Source organism: Belonocnema kinseyi, chromosome 9, assembly GCF_010883055.1.
Source record: "Belonocnema kinseyi isolate 2016_QV_RU_SX_M_011 chromosome 9, B_treatae_v1, whole genome shotgun sequence".
NCBI lineage: Eukaryota > Metazoa > Arthropoda > Insecta > Hymenoptera > Cynipidae > Belonocnema > Belonocnema kinseyi.
The window spans coordinates 96,132,137-96,151,197 of NC_046665.1; the positions used below are offsets into that span (position 1 = coordinate 96,132,137).

A 19,061-nucleotide genomic window follows, 5' to 3' on the forward strand; every position below is an offset into this window, starting at 1 on the left:
TTCCATATAAATAGAAGAATTTTCAAGTTAAAAAGGAGAATTTAGAACCAAACAGTTGTATTTTTAACCCAAAATAACAACGAAATACAAGAATTTCAAGTAATAAATTTGAATTTTTACCTAGAAAAGAACAATTTTCGATTAAAAATATCAATTTGCAACCAAGAATAGAATACTTACATTTTTCGATTAAAACAATAATATAAAAAAAATTTCAACAAAATAGTTCGTTTTTTAACCTAACAAATTAATCTTCAACTGAAATGATGAATCATTAAAAAAAAGTTCATTAAACCCAAAAGTTGATTTTTTTTCTATCCAAGAACTTTCACCCAATTTTTTATTTTATTTTTAAGGCAAAAAAGACGAATACTATTTTTTTAAAATTAATTTTCTATCAAAGGATTTTTTTCAACAAAACCAAAAAATTTTTTTCTACGAAAATTAAAGTTCTGTCAAAGACAAATTTTCAACAAAATATATTAATTTTCAACAAAATTTTTGAATTTTCAAACCACAAACAGTTGATTTTTCAAACAGAAAATATGATTTTTCAATAAAAAAGTTAATTTTCTACAAAAAAGTCGAATTTTCAATAATCTACCAAATTCGGCAGTTCCAAATGATAAAAAAATCCATAAATGGTTCAGAGAAACACAAAGAGATATGACAGTAAAAGACAATGAAGCAATGAAATCCATTGTTCATTTGTGTGCATTGTAAAATGCATCATCTAATGACACTTTTAGCTTGACTGCACAAATGCTTTGTTAGTACATTGTCCCAAGAACCTTGTATGTATTTTTTTATGGACCAATAGTCATTAAACAAATAACCTTGCACGAATATAGTAAAATCCTTTGTGCACTATAGTAAACACTGATCACGATTTACGTTCACGATTCACTGCCAAGACCAAACCCCGTCACATAATTATTTTCTTTCTTTATAAACTAAACTTTTGAGGTTAATCGAGTCAAAAAGGCCGGAAATCGAGTGAAGTCTGCGGAACTATGTTCTGAATTGAAGAATTATTTCGTTTATGATGGGCAAAGAACATCTTGGTTCTTTGTTGGATTCGAGAAACTCATCCGAACGAAACGCGGGTTTAAAATAAAAGCACAAGCAGCAGACTAGCAGACGAAATCCCCGCGTCTGTCGCTGAAAAAAAAGGGATAAAAAAATGCAACTTGGCGTACGACTTCGTTGCTAGGACGCCATGAAACTCACCCCTGAGGTTATGCAACTCGGGTTGCAGTTGTCAACCTAGTGCACTTTGAAATAAATCAATATTCGAAAACCGATTTTTCTTTACCAGGGTGACTCAAAAAAGAAAAGTTTCGAATTTCTCTGAATCTCCCGTTTTTTTTAGGTTTTTCCAGAAAAGTGAGTTCGTGTTTTTCTTTTCAAAGGCGAATGTTGACTTTTTTGTTGAAAATTCTTATTTTCGGTTTGAAAAATTCAGTTTTGTAGAAAATGTGTCTGCTAGGTACAAAAATAAAATTTTAATTAAAATTTATCTTCTATTTTTAGTCGAAAATTTGTCTTTTTTGTAGAAAATACGTGTATTTCGTGGAAAATTCATCTTTTTAGTAGAAAATGATTCATTAATTTTTTGTATTGGAAATTTTATTATTCAAGTTGAGAATTAATTTCTTTAGTTATATAAAACTTATTATTTTGTTAAAAACTCGCCTTTTATGGTAGAATGTTAAGTTTCTTGATAAAAAATTCTTCTTTCTGAAAAGCTAATTTCTTTGGCTAAAAATGTATTAACTATTTTGTTGTAAATTAATTTTTTTATGTTATAAATTAATGTTTGCAACTGAAAATATATCTGTTCTATTGTTGGTTGAAAATTGTTATGTTGCATTTAGAAATGTATGTATTTTGTTTTAAAAAATTTTGTTTGTTTAAAATATTAAGTTTCTAAATGAAAAATTCATCTTGTTGGTTGAAAATTTACTTCTTTGATTTAAAATTTACTTGGTTAAAAATTAATTTTCCAACTGTAAATATAACTATTTCATTTTGAGTTTTAAATTTATCTTTTGTAGTTGGAAATCAATTTTTTGTTGTTGTTGTAAATTCGTCTTTTTTGATAGGAAAATTAATATTTATGGTTAAAATTTTCTTTTTGGTTGATGATTCCTCGCCTTGTTTGAAAATGTATTTCTTTGGTTAAAAATGTAAATATTTTGTTGCAAATTTTTGTATTTTTTTTTAATCCATATTCTTCGTTGACAATTCATTTTGTTGTTGTTGTTGAAAATTTAACTATTTTTTATGTTTAAAAGTAATTTTTAAACTGTCAATGTAACTATATCATTTTGGGTTAAGAATTTATCTTTTTTATTTAAAAATTTATATTTTTTGATAAAAAATTAATCTTCTTGATTGAAAATTTATTTATTTTTGTTCTATTTAAGATTTTTTAATAATTAGGTTAATAATTCTTATTTTTCTGTTGTTAAAAATTCAACTATTTGGTTCAAAATTAATTTTTTTATCACAGATGCATTATCAGAGATAAAAATTTGTTTCTTTGTTTGAAAAATTAACTATTTTATGGAAAAGTCTTATTTTTTTGGTTAAAAATTAATTTTTTAAACTGAAATTATAACCATTCCATTGTTGGTTGAAATATCGTATTTTTTGGTAAAACATTTTTTATGGTTGGAAATTCATCTTGTTGTTAAAAAAGTAAACTATTTGGTTCAAAATGAAGTTTTTTTATTGCAGATTCATCATTATAGTTTAAAATTGTTTTTTGTTTTTTTGTTATAAAATTAACTTTTTTGTTGAAAATGCATATTTTGCCGTAGTGTATTCATCTTCTGGGTGAAAAATTCATATTTTTTTACAATTAATTTCTTTGGTTAAAAATTTAAATATTTTGTTGAATTTTCATTTTTTTAACTGAAATAATAAGAAAAAAAAATGGTGTAATTTATAAACTTAAGAAATGAACATTCAATTTATTACTTTGTCCAATATTTAACTGTTTTGTTTAAAATTTAACAATTTTATTAAAAACGAAAATTCAATCTTTTTGGTTGAAAATTCAACTGTTCTGTTGAAAATACGTATTTTAGGTTTGGAAATTAAACTTTTTAGTATAAAATTCGTCTTTTCTCATAAAAATTCCACATTTTGAATAAAACTTTTTTCTTTATTTGCTGAAAAATTTTTTTTGCTTGAAAATTCATCTATCTAATTTAAAAATGCATGTAGCATTTTCAACTATTCTGTTGAAAAATCGTATTTTTTAGATGAGTTTAACTGTTTTTGGTTTCAAATAAAAATCTTTTTTGTTAAGAATCAAACTATGCACTTATTTGAAAGTGGACATACTTTGTTATAAATTCTTTTTTTTGCTGATTTACCATTTTAATTTAAAAACTTTGTTTTAATTCGTGTAATATTTTTTCAACTGAAAAAATACGAAATTAACAAATACAAATTATTTAAACAATATTAAGTACATTAGAAAAATTAATATTTATGCAACTATTCGGTTAAAAAATGATCTTTTTTAGTTGAAAATTCGTATGTTTTTTAGAAAATTCTCCTTTTTTATGGTAGAAAATTAATTTTATTTTGGTTGAAAATTTAACTGTTTGATTCAACGACAAATTGTTTTCATGTAAATTTATTTTTTATTGAAGATTTATAATTTTAGTTGACAATTAATCTCTGGTTAAAAATATATATCCAATTTTGTTGAAGACTCGTTTTTTTTTTTAATAAAGTTTTTTCAAAATGTAACTATGCAATTTCTGGTTGAAAATTGATTTTTTAATTCGAAACTAGACCTTTTATAGTTTAAAAATCAACTATTTTGTTGAAAATTTGTTATTTGAAAAAAAAATTTTTAACTGAAAATATAACTATTCCATTTTTGAATGAAAATTGATCTTTTCTAGTTGAAAATTCAAATAATTTGTTAAAAATTAGCCTTTTTGATTGAATTCAACTGTTTTTTATTTCAAATAGAATATTTTTTGATGAAAATATTAACTGTTACAACTTTTGTTAATTCAACTGCTTTGTAAAAAATACTTTCATATTGAAAATTTATTAATTTTGTAAACAATTAATCTATTTGGTTGTAAATTCAACGTAGCAACGAAATAGAAAATAGGTCTAATGAAATAAAATACTTTTTGTCGCAAATATTTGTTTGAAAATAAATGTATTGTATTAAAAAAGTGTCTTTTTGACAGAAAACGTCTTAGTTAAAAATACAACATTATCCTTGAAAATTCATCTTTTTTAGTTGAAAATTCATGTATTTTGTTGAAAATTAGTATGTTTGATAGCAAATTCATCTTTCTCTTAAAAAATCATAGTTTTGGTTGAAAATTCAACTATTTGGTTGAATGCTGAACGCTTTCGTGGAAAATTATTTTTTTTTTTTAAATTTATTATTTTAGTTTAAAGTTCATCTCTTTGGTTGAAAAACTAATAATTTTGTTGCAAATTCGTATTTTATGATTGAATTCAATTGCTTTTGATTTTAAATAAAAAATGTTATTGCAAAAGCATCGGAAATTGAATATTCAACAAATGAATTTAAATATAAATTGATATTTTGTCGTAAATAAGTAAATTTAATTCTTATTATTAAAAAAATGGAAGGTAAAAGACCTTAGTTTGGTTGTTGCAGACAACTTTTTTGCATAGTAGAAGAATACTAGTATATGTTTGATCAGACACAAGGCCGGAAAACAATCGATTTTATTTTTATTTCTTTCTCTGCGCCATTCATAAAAAATTATTCTGCACACTGCGCAAATTTTTCCGGCATTGTAATCATCTTTTTTTTTGTAAATGCAGTAATTCTAATGATCCTAACAAATATTAAATTTTAGTGTTCTAAATCAAATTATATTTTTGTTTCTATATTTGTTCAACTGAGTATTCAACAATAACAAAGAGAAAAGATTAAAATCAATTTATATTTTATCTGTCTCTAAAATCAGAAAAACAACAACTATTATATTCTACACCAACTGTCTAGTATAAATTATATTTTTAAACTATTATAATACTATAAAATATTAGTAAATCAATCAAAATTATTTTCCACAAATGTAAATAGTAAATATTTACATATTAATTTAAAATCTAGATTTTTATAAACAATATGTTATTAATTCGAATTTTTACTTAAATGTTTTAACCAAAATTTAAATAAGAAAAACATCCCAGAATATGAATTTTTATGAATAGTTCAATAAAAAAGAGAAAATTGTTCAATAATTGAGTTTTTGAGCTCTAAAAAGCATAAGAGTTGGATTTACTCGTTTCTCAATATAAGGTTGATCTGATTCCTCGTGGAAGGGTTGATTCCACTTATTGGTAGGAAGCAATAAGCTCTTTAAAACTGAGAGTTCGTGCAACTCACCCATTTCTCAAACACAAACTTCACTATTCCACTGTCAGAAATAATTTGACGTCCATAAAATAGGAGAATCTCGTTATAAATAAGGTAAAGTAGAAGTAAAAGAGAATGAAGGACACAGCGCAGTCTCCGTCCTCATTGAACTGAGTGAGGGAGCATACTAGCTGTACCGATTGCAAGTGAGAAGCAGAGAAGTGGCGAAAGCCGGAGGGATAACGTCGCGATAGCAGCAGAGAAAAAGGAAGGGTGGATAGCAACCGAGCTCTATGCTATCGATCCACCTGCACATTGTTGATATAAAATGATGTTGACACTCTCAGCCGATTCGCGAACATGGAACAAACTCTGTCCTCAACCTTATCCTAAAGCGAAATTGACCAAATCTTTTTTATTTGGCTGTTAAATACTGAGTATGAGTATACCCAGTGTTTGGCACTTCTGCTAAAAATGAAAGGATAGAAATTGGGCTATAGATGAAAATTCCTGTATAGGAACCTCGGAGGTTCGTGGACATATTTCTGGACGCAATCCTTCACACGAACCTGTGCGGGTAATCTTGACGGTTCCTGCGCGGGATTTTGGTGAAGGAACCTGTACATGAGCCTCCAAAGGAACCTGTACATCCTTGCCTGAAGTAAATTGATAGATTCTCTATCCGTTTGAATCATTTTCCATCTTTTAGACTGAAATGGAAAGAACCGATGTATCCATCTTGATCCCAGGTTTATCCCTTCGACAATTTTCTATATTTCTTCCAATCTACAATCACCTCTATTCTTTTGAATCCCAATCTTCCTATCCATATGTCTGTCCGACGCTTATCCACATGTATCCTTTTCTTTCCACTCCCAATCCTTATTCTTGAATCCCAGTCGTTCTATCTAAATAAATCCACAGCTTATATACCTCTATACTTTTCTATCCGTTAGGTAATCTAGGATTTCATCTAATTTTTTAAATTCCTATTTTCCGATCCAAGTGAATCCATTTATATCTTTTTTGAAATATAAGTTAGCCCTATCTTCGTGAAGCCCAGTCTTTCTATCTAAATGAATCCTCCACTTATCCACCTCTATCCTTTTTTATCCATTAAGCAACAACAAATTTCGTTTTTCTTTTTAATCTATATTTTCCTAGCCAAGTGAACCCATTTGTATCTTTTTAAAAAATATAAGACAGCCCTATCTTCTTAAATCCCAGTCTTTCTATCCAAGTGAATCCACTTCTATCTTTTTTTAAATATGAGATGGCCCTATCTGCTTGAATCCTAGTCGTTCTATCCAAACGAATTCTCCGCTTATCCACGTGTATCTTTCGCGAGGCGCGCGCTAGTTGACGTACATCCCTGATTTAGTACCTGTCGGTACTAAATCAGGGACCGACAAAGCAAATCTCTTAGCTGCAAATTATGAAAGTAACTTCGCTCCACACGCCAAGCCATCTGACCCGCAACACATTACTGAATGTGAAAAAATTGTTTCCGACTTCCTCAAAATCCCAATCACGGACAATTTTAAGAAAATAACCTATAAGGAATTAACAAAACACATTAAAAACACTAAAAATAGGAAAGCACCTGGCCCTGATTCAATTTCAAATTTAGTCCTCAAAAAGCTTCCTATCTCGTGCCTAATTCACCTTGCACTTATCTTCAATGCCTGTATTCGACAAACCTATTTTCCTGAAACTTGGAAAATGGCTCATATTCTATTTTTTCAGAAAAAAGGTAAGTATCCATATCATCCAACCAGCTACAGACCAATTAATCTACTAAATACTATGAGCAAAATCTTTGAAAAGATAATACTCACGCGCGTAAACTACCACCTCAAGGAAAACAGCATCCTTAAATCACAACAATATGGTTTTAGAAAAGGTCACTCTACCCAGCACATGATGCTTAAGCTCACCGAAACCATTAGTTTAAATTTCAATCGAAGAAAGCAAACTGGAGCTGTTTTCCTCGATGTAGAAAAAGCTTTTGATAGTGTCTGGCATGTAGGATTGCTCAGAAAATTAATAAATTACAATTTCCCAAGAGGACTCATCCTCTTTATAAACTCTTATCTTTGTAACAGAAAATTCTCAGTCAAAATAAGCCAGACACTTTCAAAAGAGAAACCCATCCGAGCGGGTGTGCCCCAAGACAGTATTTTAGGTCCGGTATTCTTCATTATCTACGTGAACGACATCCCTAAGTTCCCTGAAGTTACAATTGGTTTATATGCAGACGACACCTCTATGCTTTGGAGAATACAAATTAATATAGCAAATTCAGAATCAATTCTTTTCTCAGTCAGAAAACCTGTCAAAATAGATTCCGTAAAATACCTAGGGGGTAAACTTCATAAACGTCTAAATTGGAAGCAGCATATTCACGAAACTAAAGGGAAAACTCTCGGGGTTATCTCGCGTTTAAGCCCTATTATTAATAGACACTCGAGTCTAAAAACTCAATATGGAATCCTAGTTTACAAAATGTTTATCTGACCAATCATAACCTACGCCTGTACAATATGGGGTGGTGCGTCAAAAAGTAACATCAATCAGATCCAGATTATACAAAATAAATTCCTCAGACGCATCACAAAAACCAAGAACTCTGTCCTACACAGAGAATATCATTTACCTTATATTACAGAGTATATCAAAGAAACCACGACTAAATTCTATGAATCAGCATCATCATCACCTTTCAAACATACAGGGTGGACACGCTGGGGCTTACATACATGGCGAGTTGAATGCTACCCGAATTGCACAACAGCAGAGGAGAAGCCATTACACTGGGGTATTTTCATATTTCGCACCTTTAAAGTTGCATTCGGATCGGCCATTCGGCCAAGTCCGTGCATCTTCGGATGGAGTTTATGATAGTTTCCATGGTTGCGTTCGAAACTTCAAACGGTTATGTCCAGATTCACCTGTTTGCCCTAATTGCTGTCAGAAAATGTAGGCAATGTCAATTTAAAGTTTACGCATGTAATACTTCATTCACTTTATTTGAAACTTATCCTGTCTATTGATAACATACCTTTTTTATGCAGAAAAAATAAGCGTTAAACACCATTCCCTCTTCGCCCACTGGAAGCGCAGAATATTCTTACTATTTTATAGTATTTGTCACTCAGCAGCCATTCTACAATGTTATTAACACAGAAAAAAATGACGTTTACTTCTCAGTTCACATGTCTCACTTCATTATTAATTTAACACTTTTATTATTTGCAATTACTATATAACATTACCTATATTGTTTTGACACTTATATCCGTTTGAAGTTTCGAACGCAACCATGAAAACTATCATAAACTTGATCCGAAGATGCACGGACTTCACCGAATGGCCAATTCGAACGAAACTTTAAAGGCGCGAAATATGAAAATACCCCTGTATAATGGCTTCTCCCCTGCTGTTGTGCAATTCGGGTAGCATTTAACTCGCCATGTATGTAAGTCCCAGCGTGTCCACCCTGTATCTCCTCTCTCGGGAAATATGATTTTGATCCGCTTCGCAAGCACGCGAATAAAGCAAGCACGCGATAAAATAAGTCTAACAACGTATTTCATTTTTCAACCCCTCTACCCCTTCCCACTCTTCTTCATTACTTTTCTTTCATAAAATAAATCATCAGATTTTGTGGTTTTTTCCCACATATGCCAACCGTCACTCATAAATCAAGGCATGTCAAATTTCTCACAGATTGTGTAACAATGCCCAAACGGGTAACGCACAACTTCTTCCAGTCCGATCATTCTCCGGGGAGATCATTATTCGCGAGTGCGCGACTGGAGCGCCAGCCGCCCACTCCCGTGCATTGGATATCACGAGAGGGGGCGATGGTGGGGGCCCCCTCACCCCCTTTTTTTGCCTTTTCAGAGTTCGAACTTCGATTAGTAAGTCGTCAAGCTAGGGAATTTTGTTGTTAGGTATATAAAACCTTGCTAGTTTAATACTATTTTGCGGGATTTTGAAATTCAAATTCAAAACATATTATTTTCGAAACGCATAAGAATAATATATTTTTGAGTGGATTCAAATGAATAGAAATTAAAATGTTATATCGTTCATAGTGGGTAGTCTGGGAGAGATAAAGAAAGGCATTTGTCAGTGACAGAGAAAGATAGACAGCTGTGAACACCATGGATAGAAAAAGATATATTTGTGACTTTAAGGGATAGAGTCAGGGATACAAAGAGATAGATCTAAGTAGACGCGACGGATAGGGCGTGGAAAGAAAAAGACAGAGTTTGTGGGATGCAAAGTGTGCATTTGGCAAGGATTGAATATTTCTAGCCATCTCTATCCATACGTTTCCATCTTTTTGAATCTTTTTACTTCCAGCAGGGATGATCCTCAAAGGAACCTGTACATGATTCTCCAAAGAAACATGTATATAATCCTGGAAAGGAACCTGTACATGATCCTGCAAACCCAGGTGGAAAAATTATAAATAGTTTATATATATATACTGGATAAGACAATGATATTTTTCATTTGTTTCATGAAATTTTCTATGTAAAACAAATGAAAAGTATCAGTGTTTTGTCCACTATATATAAATTATATATTACTTTTTCACCTTGGAAGGAACCTGTACACAGGGATTCGAACGAAATTAAGGGGCATTTTCAGATATTTTGCAATATTTTCTTAAAATTCCATATAATTTACCTGAAAATAATGCTAAGTATGAAAAGTCACTAAAAAATAAGGCAGCTATGGAGGTACATTGTCAAAATTATGTGTTAGTCATATTTTATATAAAAAAGGAACGTAACGAAAGTTTCGTTACGTTCCTTTTCGTTCTTTTTTATACAAAATATGACTAACACATCATTTTGACATAGTGCCCTCGTAAGCACATCATGTTTTTATAATTTTTCGGACTAAGTTTAGTTTTTAGCCAAATTCTTTTAAATTTATCGAAATAATTGGCAAATATCCAAAAATGCCCCTTAATTTCGTTCGAATCCCTACCTGTACATGATTCTCCAAAGGAACCTGTAGATGATCCTGCAAAGGATCCTGTACGCAAGATAACCTTTGAATAATCCTGTAGAGGTTTCTTTACAGAATTATTTGAAAGCGGGTTCATGTACAGAAACTTGTTCAGGGTCCTATACGTGAACCTGCATAGGAACTAATTGGCGAGAGTTCGCTAGTGGCTTGGCTCTCTCGATAGTAAATTTTATCTTCAAGGGAATAAAAGGAAAGAAACTTTATAGCTTTAAGTGACAAGAGTTTTTGCGACAGCTTTCTGTAAAGGACCTCATGCGTGTTTTCTGTACAGGAACCCGCGCCTCAATTTCCTTTTAAAGGAACCTCTATGCAGGAACCTATAATCGATCATTCAAAGGTTTCTTCGTCGGTGCAGGTTATATTGCAGGGTCATGTACAGTTTCCTTCGCCAAATTCCTGCACAGAAACCGTCAAGATGACCTGTGCAGGATCGCGTCCATAAACATGACCAGATCCCTCCGAGGTTCCTGTACATGAATTTTCAGCTGGGATATTTTTCATATTTCAGTTTAAATTTTCAATCTATCAGAAATAAAGATTTGAAAAAGTTGTACATAACTACAAAAATGCAATTTTTCTGTATAAAGGATAGGATAAGATTGAAAAGAGGGAATTGTAAAAGAGAATCAGGAATTTATAATGACAAAGAAATAGAGAAAGATAGATTGACGTAGATAAATAAAAGATAGGAGTGACATCTATACTGATCGATAGTAACTACTTTGCTGATAATACAGATTTCCATTGAAAATGACCCGTATCACCTAGCTTGAGATAGCGTATATTACTGAAAATAAATTTTTCTTTCGATCTCTCTAATAGCTTAATTGGGAAGGCATCCGACCGGCAATCGGAAGTTCTGTGGTTCGAGTCCCCGTGGAGCGATTGTTAGAAGAGTTTTTTCAGAGAGATATAATTTTTTAAAATATTAGAAAAAAGAATATTGTAAAATATAGAGGGAAATTTAAATGTATTTTGGTAGAAAATTAATCTTCTTGGTCAAAAAATCATCTTTTTTCAATTTAACATTTAAGTTAAAAATTCATTTCTTTCTTTACAAATTTAGTTATTTTTCTGAAGATTCATTTTTTTAGAATTATTCTTTTTAAGGGGAAATATAATTATTTCATTCTTTTCTAAAAATTGATTTGGTTGAAAATTTATCATTTTTAGTTGAAAATTTAACTATTTGGTTGTAAATCTATATATTTTGTAGAAATTTCGCCTTTTCGGGTAGAAAATGAATCTTCTTGGTTAAGAAGTCAACTTTTTAGTTGAAAATTTAACTATTTGGTTGAATGTTGAGAACTATTTTGATGAAGATTCGTTCTCTTCAGAATTTTTTTTTTGTTCAATGAAAATAAAATTATTTAATTCTTGATTAAAAATTTATTTGGTTGAAAATGTATAATTGATAGTTGAAAATTGAACTATTTAGTTGAAAAATGATGGATTTTGTTTAAAATTCGCCTTTTCGGATAGAAAATTAATTTTCTTGCTTAAAAATCCACCTTTTTGTCGAAAATTCAACTATTTGGTTACAATTTTTTTCTTTTGAAGTGATAAAAATTAAACCGCAAATCAATACACTCAAAATGGAATGCTTTTTAATTTTAAACTTTAAAAATTAAAGATTTTAACACTTTCCAAATTTAAATATTTACAAATTAAAAGCCGTTAAACTGTAACATTTTTTAAAGCAATTTCAAGGTTGACAAAATAAGTTCTACATTAAAATTTATTTTGAAATCTTTCTAAATATTCTCTTAAAAATTTGTTTAAAAAAATCATTTAGAAATTTTCCAGGAATCTAATGATAATTTTATTATCTTGGAACTCCTTTCTTTTCTACAATTTTTTGAAAAGCTTGCAAAAGTAAAAAAATTACCTTATAATATCCAAGGTTCTTTTTTGAAACTTTTGGAAATCTTATTAAATATTCTTTTTACATTATCAAACAATAAAATATTGTTAGTTTTTCTCGTAATTTTGATACAAATTTTTCATTAATTTAAACCTTTCAAAAAATTAACACAAAAACTTATAAATTTTGTGTTCTATTTGGTTGAATGTTGAGAACTATTTTGTTGAAGATTCGTGTTTTTTTTAATAATTTCTTTTTAATAAAATTATTTCGTTCTTGGTTAAAAATTGATTTTGTTTGAAAATTTATGGATTTTGTTGAAAATTCGCCTTTTCGGGTAGAAAATGAATCTTCTTGGTTAGGAAGTCATCTTTTAGTTGAAAATTTAAATATTTGGTTGAATGTTAAGAAATAATATTTTGAAGATTCGGTTTTTTAAAATAATTTTATTTAATTCTTGGTTGAAAATTTATTATGTTTGCAAATGTATAATTTTTAATTTGACAATTGAACTATTTGGTTGATAATTTATGGATTTTGTTGAAATTTAGCCTTTTTGGGTAGAAAATGAATCTTCTTGGTTAAGAAGTCAGCTTTTTAATTGAAAATGCAAATATTTGGTTGAATGCTGAGAACGATTTTGTTGAAGATTCATTTTTTTTAGAATTAATTTTTTAACCCATTAAGTCCCAAAACGAAGAAATTTCTTTCTTACGTTTGAGCTTGAATAATTTTATGATAAATTCTCAGTTATTTCTTTTTCAGATAAAAATTTATTTGGTTCAAAATTTATAATTTTTAGTTAAAAATTGAACTATATGGTTGAAAATTCGCCTTTTTGGGTAGAAAATTAATTGTCTTATTGAAGAAATCCGCGTTTTAGTTGAAAATTCAAATTTTCGGTTGAATGTTGAGCTGTTTTGTTAAAAATTCTTTTTTTATAAGATTTATATTTATAGTTCAATATTAATCACTGGTTTAAAATTCAAATATTTTGACGAGTAAGCGATTCTTTGATTTGTTAAAAAGTATTTTTAGATTATTTTAGATTTTAAATTGAAAAATAATTTTTTTTCTATTAATAATCCAAATACTTTTTAGAAAAATCGCTTGCTTTATTAAGAACGAATTTTTTATCTGAAAACATAACTATTCCTTTTTCGTCCTGAAAAGTAATATTTTTAATTTAATTTATTTTTCTTGAATATTCATCATTTTAGTCAAAAATTAAACTACTTGCTTGTAAATTAACTTTTTGGTTAAAAATTTCATATTGTTGGTTGAAAATGAAACTATTTGGTTAAGAATTTCAATAATAATTTTTTAATTTAACTATTTGGTAGAACTTTGATGCATTTTGTTAAAATAAGTCTTTTTTAGCAGACCATTAATGTTCTTGATGGAAAATTCTTCCACTTTTTTTATTTAACTATTTTGATTAAAATTTATCTATTTTTGTTGAAAATTCATATTTTGGATACAAAATTAATTCCGTTGGTTGAAAATGGTGTACTGGTTTCTTTGGAATTACCTTCTTCTTTAAAAATCCAATGTTTCCATTTTTGGTTAAAAATTTATCTTTTTAAATCAAAATTCTACAATTTAGTTAAAAATTTATCTTTTTAAATAAAAATTCTACAATTTAGTTAAAAATTCATCTTCTTTATTTTGAAAATTCACTTTCTTTTTGATCATTTATCTTTTCGGGTTTAAAAGTGAACTGTTTTCCAAAAGATTGTACTTTTTAACATGAAAACTAAACTCTTTTGTTAAAAAATTTAAGTATTTCATAGAAAAATCCTCTTTTGGAAGAAAATTAATCTTCTTGATATAAAATGAATCAATTAACTTTTGTTGCAAATAATAATAAAATAATTCTTCTTATTTCATTAAATCGTTTAAAACTAACTTAAATCCAGAAATTCAGGTTTATCAACTAACCACACAAATCGAATTAAAAATCAGTAGCAATCACCCCAGGAGAAGAGCTTCACAAAGTATTACCAATTAAATAATCCAATAGATCATTTTCTTAAATAACTTCAATTATACCAGAGCTAAAAAAATTTCGCTTCATGGTGTTGATTGCTCTCCAAATTCTGTATATTGTGAGCCTAGGATGAAGCCAATTTGTTTATTTTGTAAGAAGTTATTGCAAAAATGTATAAGTTTCAATTTTTATGAAATGTTCAATAACTTTCGAAGTAATTAACATTTTTCAATGTTCTTGGGCTCATTTTGAAGCTATTTTTCTACCTATCATAATAGCTTATAAGTATGGATTAAAAAAAAATTGCTTATCACATTGTAAAAACTGGAAGTTGTAACAAAAAAGTTAGAAAAATTGCAATATTCTTTATGGTAAGAAAAACATTTTTTTTAAGTATTGACATAATTTTCATGATAAATAAATGGTTTTATGGTATTTTCTTGTTATTTAATATATTTACTCATATTTGTCCACTAGGAAAGCACGAAATTCTCTCTTTGGAAATATTGTAACTTCGAGGGCATAGGAAAAATACTTAGTATAATTATATTATTTTATTTTTTTTTGTTTAAAACATTTTTTTTTGTTAATTTAAATTGCAGAATTTTATTCTACGGAAAATTTCACATGTCTTTCGATATGTTTTGAACATTTCTTAATCTTTAAATCAGCTGCTGAAATCGTGGAATCCCAATTCGCACCTGTGTACGGTAAGAGGGTTAAATAAGAAACTAGACAAATTCTTGAATATATCTCGAAAATCGGAATTTATTTTATTTTCCACGGAATCACGACGTAACTTCTTAAGTGTCTACTCGAAAATAAATAAGTCAAGCCCCGTCTACCTAAATAAATCAGGACCAATAAAAAGGACAAATATTGCATCCAGGCCCACTTGAGTTCCTCCAGAACCCCAGGTAGATAGCGAATCGATTGCTCCGTATAAAAAATGTCTCCCTCCACTACGATCTGTTCTTCTTTTGAAAAACCACTTTCCCACGAAATTTGAGGACTCATAATCCTCGCAGAAACTAAAAAAATGTCATCAATTATTGTCCGTGTAATTAAAAATATGCAAACATTATAAGGACCGTCCATTAATTACGTACGAATGATTTTTAAAATTTTAGACCCCTCTTCCCCATTGTATGAATTCATAAGATTCTTGTGAACACCTTCTCTGATGAAATTTTTTTACAAAATAGCACAGAAAACTAATTTTACAGGAATCCAAAAATATATAGAATAAATTACAACCAAAATTATAGAAAAGTACCGTTTCCAGTTGGGATGCATAATATTGCGCAATATACTAGATTGAGTACTCGCACATTGCGGCCCTACCGAGACATTCCGAGGCGAGGGTCGGAACCGTCTCTCGCCGTATTTCGTACTTTTTAAAATATTTTTTTTGCATTGTTGTATTTTCTTATAGCTTTAATTTTATACAAGAATTTACAGAACAAGAAATGATAATAGTGAATAAACAACAAAAATCCTTAGGTTTGAAGTATTTTTTCAAATATAAAACAATTGATTGGATACTATATAAGTCATTTAAAATTATGCCATTGCACAGTTCTCAATATTTGTCATCCTAGGTCGAAAAAGAACATCTTTTCGACTACAAATAAAAATCGAACAATTTAAAAAGAATTGATACACTCAAAATGGAATACTTTTTCATTTTAAACTTTAGAAATTAAAGCTTTTAACACTTTCCAAATTTAAATATTTACAAATTAAAAGCCGTTAAACTGAAACATTTTTTAAAGCAATTTCAAGGTTGACAAAATAAGTTATAGATTAAAATTTATTTTGAAATTTTTCTAAATATTCTTTTAAAAATTTGTTTAAAAAAATCATTTAGAAAATTTCCAGGAATCTAATGATAATTTTATTATCTTGGAACTCATTTTTTTTCTACAATTTTTTGAAAATCTTGCAAAAGTAAAAAAATTACCGTATAATATCTAAGGTTCTTTTTTGAAATTTTTTGAAATTTTATTAAATATTCTTTTTATATTATTAAACAATAAAATATTGTTAGTTTTTCTCGTAATTTTGATACAAATTTTTTATTAATTTAAACCTTTCAAAAAATGCACAAAAACTTATAAATTTTGTGTTCGAAATCTTCAGAAAAGTACATTTTGTTTTAAATGATTTGAAAAATTTTCACGTTTTAAATTGTTTTCTAAACTTTTCAGAACCTCTAAATATATTTTATACTTACTAGATTATTTTAAAAATTAATAGCTCAATTGTGATTTATTAATCTTTTTTAACAAATATTTAAAAATATTACTTTAAAATTAATTTTAAAAAATAAAAAATCATTTAAAATTTTCCCAGAAAACTTAAGAATTTTTCTTATTTTTTTTAAAAACCTTTAAATATTCTTAAAAAGCTTTAAAACTTTGTTTTGAAATCTTTGAAAATCTATATTTATTTTTCGAAATATTTTCCAGTTTTAAATTAAGTATTAGATCTTCTGAAATCTTGTAAATATCTATTAGACTAACTCAAATTTTTTCCAAATTGATAATTAGTCCATTCTTAAGTATGCATACAAATTTAATAAATATACTTGCATATTAAAAATTTGTTAAAAAAGAAAAATTAAAACTGGTAACGTTCAAAATTTACAATCATTTCATCTCGCCTGGTTAAAAATGTTATTATTTGTTACAAAATTTAGTTATTTTGATCAAAATTCGTTTCATGCTTGGTTGAAAAAACAATTTTTAAAACAATAATTAATTCCAAAAATATAATTTTTGACCAAGAAGATTTAATTTCTGCTAAGAAAAAATAATTTACTTGGTTAAAAATTAGATTTTTTGAATAAATAATTAATAATAACTAATAATAATTAAAATTCAACTATTAGCTTTTAAAGTAAATTTTAGTTTAAAAATTCTACTGTTTTGTGAAAAATTAATATTTTTGGCCTAGGAATTCCACAATTTGGAAGAAAATTAAACTATTTGGTTGGAAAAGTAAACTTTTGGTAGAAAAATCAAATTTTTGTTGATAATTCCTCGTATTTTATTTAAATTTAAATATTTTTGTCAAAAACTCATGTAATTTGTTCAAAATTCGCCCTTTGTCGTAGAAAAATTGATTTTCTTGGTCAACATTTTTTTATTTGGTTGAAAACTTACAACTTTTTATTAAAAATTAACTTTTTTGTTAAAAATAGTGTATTTTTTTATCTGAAAATTTAATGACATATTCTACTTTTGATTCAAACTGTATCCTGTATTATTGTATAAGATAAGAATTCAACTATTGGGTAAAAAATTGATCTATATTGTTGAAAAGTTGTCTTTTTGGGTGAAAAATTAAGATTGTGTGTTGAAACTTCAACCTTGTGATTGAGAATTTAATTTTATTATAAAAAATTGATCTTTTTTGGTTGAAAATGATATTTTTTATACAAAATTCATCTTTTCTGATTTAAAAGTCTAGTGTTTTCTAAAACATTCAACTTTATGATTTTTGACAAAAATCCAACTGTCTTCTAAAAAATTTGTTCTTTGACTGAAACATTCAAATATTGGATTGAATTTTAATCTTTTTTTTTGAAAAATTTCATCATTTGATTGAAAATACATCTGTGTATGCTGAAAATGTAACTATTTGGTTAAAAATTCAACAATTATGTTAAATATTTATTAATTTGGATAGAAAATTGATCTTTCTTGGTTGAAAATGAACTTTTTTGTTAAAAATACAACTGCATTCGAAAAAATTAACTTTTTAGAAAAATAGTGAAAATCTTACTATTTGATTAAATCTTCAACTCTTTTTTGAAAACTCGTCTCTTTTACTGTAAAGTTCATCTATTCGGTTGCTAAAGTAACTCTTTGGTTGAAAAAAATTTGTTTTTTCGACAATTCGTCTTTTTGTGTTGAAAATTCATCTCTTTAGGAAGAAAATAGTTTTTGGTGGAAAATTTAAACTATTTTGTTGAAAATGTATCTGACTAGTGGGCCCAAACTAAATAACATTAATTTTAAAAACTTACACATTCTCTTTGCATTTTCTGACAACAATTGAGGCAGGGACAGCATGTCAATTTCAGTACTCGAATTATATAAATTATATAAACCATCGTGACGCAAAAGACCTTTTTGACGCAATATTAGATCCCCAAGAAAATATATTTTTTGCACGTCGTGAATTAATGAGAGATCCACAACACCCATCGTTTCCATCGTGACTTGGACATAATTCTGAAAAAAAAAGAATTTAATTTCAGGTTCATTAAATTAAAATAAAAAAATTAGTCAAAATAATACAAAATAAATTAAATTAAATATTGATTTAGAAAAGGAAAATTTCTGACCTTGAGTTCATGATTGAAAAACAAGAGTAGCTTTAAAGATCGTATAGGATGACTGCTGAAGAAACGTGCTTCGAATTTTAAAACGTCTTTCAGTCCATCTTTATTTAAATCTATTTCTCTCACCTGAAATCATCAATAATAAATTTTAATTCATTAAAAAGCTTCGGCTTCAAACCCAAAAATTTGCGTGTTCGACTCTCGCTGTCTTTATTTTATTATTTTAATGATCAAAATATTTATAAATATAATTTACTTCAATAATGTTTTGAAATTATGCTAATTATCATTTTTCGAATTCATTCTTTCATTGAAAAACTGAATTTCTTAACTTTATCATATTTTTCGCTAAAAATGTATTGTCTATAAATATTATTAATTCTTTTCATTATGTTTACTAATTACCTTTAAAATTATAAATATGCAA

At 27.8% G+C, this 19,061-nt stretch overlaps 1 protein-coding gene across 1 annotated transcript in view; it reads right to left on the minus strand.

The window, feature by feature from the left end:
* Nucleotides 1-19,061, minus strand: part of LOC117179629 (transmembrane protein 231-like) — a 47,050-nt gene that overhangs the window by 21,428 nt on the left and 6,561 nt on the right. Inside the window, exons 3-5 of the mRNA XM_033371631.1 lie at nucleotides 18,638-18,760; nucleotides 18,317-18,524; nucleotides 15,064-15,314 (exon numbers count right to left, since the gene is read on the minus strand). Of these exons, the coding sequence (XP_033227522.1) occupies nucleotides 15,064-15,314; nucleotides 18,317-18,524; nucleotides 18,638-18,760 (582 nt within the window). The remainder of the gene's footprint in view (nucleotides 1-15,063; nucleotides 15,315-18,316; nucleotides 18,525-18,637; nucleotides 18,761-19,061) is intronic.